The sequence below is a fragment of the Ischnura elegans genome, chromosome 3 (genome assembly GCF_921293095.1).
Source record: "Ischnura elegans chromosome 3, ioIscEleg1.1, whole genome shotgun sequence".
Taxonomy (NCBI): domain Eukaryota; kingdom Metazoa; phylum Arthropoda; class Insecta; order Odonata; family Coenagrionidae; genus Ischnura; species Ischnura elegans.
The window spans coordinates 114,000,610-114,006,164 of record NC_060248.1 but is presented as its reverse complement, the minus strand read 5'-3'; the positions used below and the strand labels follow the sequence as shown (position 1 = coordinate 114,006,164).

The window sequence follows — 5,555 nt, the reverse complement described above, 5'->3', positions numbered from 1 at the left end:
TAGGTAGTATAACGACCAATAGAGTTCAACTGCAGAAGTAATGGGTCATCTCCAGCAATACTGACTCGATATAATTTCCGGAAAGAGAGATACATTACGTGTCTGGTTATTTCTTGAAATATGCCTGTCTTCTGCTGTGTTATCACCAAAGAATAAATTCCTTAATTTCCGTAACCCAAATATCTTCATATTTCAACTTCAAAAGCAGCCATATTTATTCATCCTTAAAGGACACTTTACCCTAAAGTGAGCTCCGGTTGGGCACTTTACAGTAAAGTGGCAATTCTGCCATTTTTCTTCTAAAGTAGTGTTTATGAAACAGAGAAAGCAGACTTTAGCCTGGCTAAAGTAGACTTTAGCCCAGCTAATGTATACTTTAGCTTAAAGTGCCGTCTACGAATAGCACCCTTAGGGATTCATTTCATTATTAATGTTGAGGTGCAGTTCTCAAAATTTTCTGTTGCACATTTGATTGTTACTTCACATTTGTGGATATAATCCCATCTTTTTTTATAATTGTTTTGCACCATTTTATTGTTCTGTGTCAAAGGCTACTGCAGTGTGACCACAATGTAACATGCAAGAAATCTTAATAAATTTGCTTTGTATTACTCAATTATTTTTTTTTAGTGTTTACACCCTAGCGAACCTTAATGGATATTAACTATGATGACGGGTCATTGGGCCGAGTTGTTAATAAGTAGTAATATTGGTAATCCCTGGTAGAGGGAGGCGGGGAAAAAGGCTATCCAATTTGAATTTCGCGCTCTAGCATAGCCGAAGTTACTTTTTTGGCCGCTGCAAAAGTAGAGTAGCGTCACTGTAGGCGGCCAAAACTTGCTACGTCATTTTTAACACGTAGATACACATCTTTCATCTAATCTTCGCGTCGTAGCAAGCAAGTGTGGTACGGCGTCTTGACTCAGCCGCACCAAGCTCACTGAATTTCTTACCTTTCCTCCATATTGTCAATCGAAGAATCGTATCAAAATGGTGAGTTATCAGAATTTTTCTGCTCTAAATTCTATAGAGGTGGCGAAGTATCTGTGGGCATAGCTATATACTTATGTGGCAGGAATCCGCTAATTTGTGTACCGCCCCTTCTTGGTTGAAGGGTTCTCTAATCGATAATTCAGTAGAATCAGGGTATCAATCACAGTCTGAAAACGGCCTGCGGGGTTTCAGATAATTTGTTGATAGTTAATAAATGGTTGATACTTTAAATTGCATCATCTTTTTGGCATTGAACGTTGGTGATTTTTTATATTGCACCGTTTTCCGTTTTCATCATGTCATTTATATTTTTTCTTAATTTTCAGCGTGAGTGCATCTCTATTCACGTTGGACAGGCTGGTGTTCAGATTGGTAATGCCTGTTGGGAGTTGTACTGCCTGGAGCACGGCATCCAGCCTGATGGGCAGATGCCCTCAGACAAGACCGTTGGTGGAAATGATGACAGCTTTAACACCTTCTTCAGTGAAACCGGCGCGGGGAAACACGTACCCAGGGCCATTTTCGTTGATCTCGAACCTACAGTCGTGGGTGAGACTTTTCTTCTAACCATATATTAGGTATAGGCAGATTTAGGGGGGTGGGAGACATGCCCCCCCCAGACCTATAAAAATATCCAAGGTTTTTAATACGGCCCCATTATCATTGCGTTCGTTTTGTCCTCCTTGTGCCCCCCTCCCAGAAAGAAATCTTTGATCCGCCCCTGATATTAGATGATAACAGGGGAAAAGGTCGAACATGGTGTACACCATTTATGCTTTACGCACCTTTGTGTGTAAATGTATTTTATTATGATCGTGGTATGACCATCTGGTATTAATTTGGAATTACGCATCCGAATCTTGGGTAATTGGTTGCTGTTTTATCATGAAGCAAGTGCTATGATTTTCAATTATATGTAGACTCCTACTTGTCCCGTTTTACTGACGGGGCCGGGTCAGTGAAAAGTTGGAAAATTGGCAAATTAGGCAAGCTGCATCCTTAGCATTTACGCTACCCGGAGCTGATGAGGACAGATGCCAGATATCACCTGGCTAGCAAAATGGGAGTCAAACTCCAGGGGCTAAAGCCCCAGCAGATGGAATGTACTGAGCATTGCAATATCTGTGGCAGTGAGGAAACTCACGTCCACCCAGATGTTTGGCCATCAGGAGTGTTTTCTTTAGGCCTCCATGGTGAGGTTTTCACTCTCTTTAAATTCATATTTGGGCTCGCCCTGTATGTCTGAGGAAGACAGGACAGTCTCAATAGCCGAGTAAGTTCATTCAGTGTGTGGTAGTAGCGGTGAAGTTCTGGGAGGGTTGGAATCCTAAGTAATCATTCTTTTTTTATTTTGTAAAAGATGCATCCATTATATCGGTACTTTTGACTCAAGAAAAAGTTTATATGTACTGATTTTTTTAAACGACTGAATTTAATAAATGATGACTTTTATAGTTTTATCTATGTTAACAAATTTAATTCTATGCAGATTCAATCACTGAGAGGAATTTAGAAGGGGAATTGGTAGTGATTGTATCTTCATGTCCTCGTGGCTAATCACTGTCAAATCTCCATTGATTAAATTCCCACTAATTGTATAGAAAATTCTCAATCATTTTTTTATTGAGAATTAATACTGAGTCATTTTTTTCACTTAATGGAGGTTAGACAGTAATTAACCGTAAGAACACAAAGATACAACCACTGCCATTTCCCATGCTAATTTCCTCTCCGTGAATGAATCTGCGTCAGCGCCATAACTATGAGGGGGGAAGAGGGAGATTGATCCCCCCCTAAAGCCTCAGAGAAATAAAAAAATATTTAAAACCATTGTCTAGTTTTCACTTATAATAACTTCATCTGCTTAAAGTTAATTTTTTAGTGCCAAAATGATGTAAAATGTATTTCCTGGCATGTCATTATTAAAAAATTTTCCCCAATGGGGAGGGGGGAGTCGCCACCCCAGGCCATCTCATCCCCCCCCAAAGCATATTCCTAGTTACGCCACTGATAAGCGTAGAAGTAAATTTGTTAGCGTGGATAGCCATGATTTCAATAAATGAAGTGGTTAAAAAATTACCACACATTGAACAAACCTACTAGAATATGGAGCCACATCTTCATGAGACATAAATGGTGTCCAGATATGAATCTAAAGAGAGAAAAAACCTTGCCATGGTGCCCAAAAGAAAAAACTATGATGGCCCAATGTGCGCAAGGACATGGGTTTCATCAAGTATTCCTTGCGCTAGGGCTTAAGCACCTTGACTTTCACTCAAATTTTGCCAGCCCGGTGTTACCTGCATCCAGCCTAATTGGCCCTTGGTAGTGTAAAGGCAAAGAGTACAGCTTGGCTCTTGAGCTAACCCTTCAAGCTTTGACTCACCCAGCCCCATCAGTTCATTGTGACCCGTGTCTACATATTATTGAAAATGACAGTATAAAATATGTTGCTTTGAACACAGTATTTGTCAAGTGGATACTGTGTAAATTGGATTGTAATTTCTATAAAATAGTTTGAACTACTGGATGTAGATTTGACACACTGCTTAAATGATGGTGTTAAGCAGTGTCAGTAAAATGTTAGTAGGAAATTAGTAATGATAGGCAATTCTAAGGGTGATGCCCATTAGATTGTGTTGGTTTTTATCTCTAGATCAGGGATTCAGTTGCATTTCCCATAGCGGGTTAACTATTTCCTGAGCATTTTTTTTGTAACCTGTGATTGTGTCAAGAGGCTCCCATTTAAGATGTCGTACCAGTTGAATTATATTTTATCTTATTGCTGGAAAACCTCTAATTGGAGTTGTTGATGTTATGAACATATGTTGCAATTAACATTAATTGCAACGGATTTATAGGGAGGGTGTTTAATGTAATCTTTTGACCATTGAAAAAGGGATTTTCAGAGAGACATTTTTTGTTGCAGATGAGGTGAGGACCGGCACATACCGTCAGCTGTTCCATCCCGAGCAGCTGATCACAGGCAAGGAAGATGCTGCAAACAACTACGCCCGTGGACATTATACTATTGGCAAGGAAATCGTTGATATAGTCTTGGACCGTGTTCGCAAGCTGGCCGATCAATGCACGGGTCTGCAAGGATTCCTCATCTTCCATTCCTTCGGAGGAGGCACTGGCTCCGGTTTCACCTCACTGTTGATGGAGAGGCTCTCAGTTGATTATGGCAAGAAGAGTAAACTGGAATTTGCCATCTACCCAGCTCCTCAGGTTTGTCTTCTTATCCTTTGTTTGTAATTATATTCGTTCGCCTCTGGTGGAAGTTGTGGTGATAACGTATTTCATATTTTTTTTGTAGGTATCCACTGCTGTCGTCGAACCGTACAACTCAATCCTCACGACCCACACTACCCTCGAGCATTCCGACTGTGCATTTATGGTTGACAATGAAGCTATTTATGATATTTGCCGGCGCAACCTTGACATCGAGCGACCCACTTACACCAATCTGAACAGGCTCATCGGTCAGATTGTCTCCTCAATCACAGCATCCCTCCGCTTCGATGGCGCCCTCAATGTTGATCTCACTGAATTCCAGACCAACTTGGTGCCTTACCCACGTATCCACTTCCCTCTTGTTACCTATGCCCCAGTCATTTGTGCCGAGAAGGCTTACCATGAGCAGCTTTCAGTTTCTGAGATTACCAACGCGTGCTTTGAGCCAGCCAACCAGATGGTGAAATGCGACCCACGACATGGAAAGTACATGGCCTGCTGCATGTTGTACCGTGGTGATGTTGTACCCAAGGACGTCAATGCTGCCATTGCCACCATCAAGACCAAGCGCTCCATCCAGTTTGTGGACTGGTGTCCCACCGGTTTCAAGGTCGGCATCAACTACCAGCCACCCACCGTGGTACCTGGAGGAGACTTGGCCAAGGTTCAGCGTGCTGTGTGCATGTTGAGCAACACCACTGCCATTGCCGAGGCCTGGGCCCGTCTGGATCACAAATTCGACTTGATGTACGCTAAGAGAGCCTTTGTGCACTGGTACGTCGGTGAGGGTATGGAGGAAGGTGAATTCTCAGAGGCCCGTGAAGATCTGGCTGCCCTGGAGAAGGATTACGAGGAGGTTGGCATGGACTCCGTGGAAGGAGAGGGCGAGGGTGCTGAAGAATACTAAACTTGATCATGTTATTTTTTATTGACAATCAATATTTGAATGCAAATCATTCCACACTGATGTCATCATGAATCTGAATAAATCTCACCAAGCATGAGTCGCTTATTTGATTTCTCCTTCATCTCAAATCATCTTCCTTCGATGCGGCATTGCTGTCACGGTATTCTTATATTTTGAGGATAGTTGAAGTAAATTTTTATTGTTTAAATGGTTGGTTCTTTCTACGCTATGAATCAGTTGAAGGAATGGGTTGAGGGAGAGGCTATGTTAATTGCTGATCTGGAACTAGGGAATCTTTATCGGCGATTTTAATGCATAGTTGGTTATTGCCTTGATAGAAGACCCTCATAATTAGGGTACCCTTTTTTAGGATTACAAGGGATTGAACTAGCAGAATTTTAGACACACCCATGGCCTG

General features: G+C 41.7%; 1 protein-coding gene across 1 annotated transcript; it reads left to right on the top strand.

Annotated features, from left to right (window-relative positions):
- The first annotated feature begins 883 nt into the window (after nt 1-883).
- On the top strand, nt 884-5,234 carry LOC124156382 (tubulin alpha-1 chain-like). The gene is made up of 4 exons (XM_046530909.1): nt 884-993; nt 1,320-1,542; nt 3,923-4,224; nt 4,313-5,234. The coding sequence occupies exons 1-4, from the start codon at nt 991-993 to the stop codon at nt 5,135-5,137; spliced, it is 1,353 nt and encodes a 450-aa protein (XP_046386865.1). The 5' UTR covers nt 884-990; the 3' UTR covers nt 5,138-5,234.
- Nucleotides 5,235-5,555: the final 321 nt, after the last annotated feature.

Excerpts from the sequence above, each read along its gene's own strand:
- LOC124156382 (XM_046530909.1), top strand. Across the intron at positions 1,543-3,922 it reads TCTCGAACCTACAGTCGTGG|ATGAGGTGAGGACCGGCACA; the intron begins GTGAGACTTTTC and ends TTTTTGTTGCAG. Across the intron at positions 4,225-4,312 it reads CCATCTACCCAGCTCCTCAG|GTATCCACTGCTGTCGTCGA; the intron begins GTTTGTCTTCTT and ends TTTTTTTTGTAG.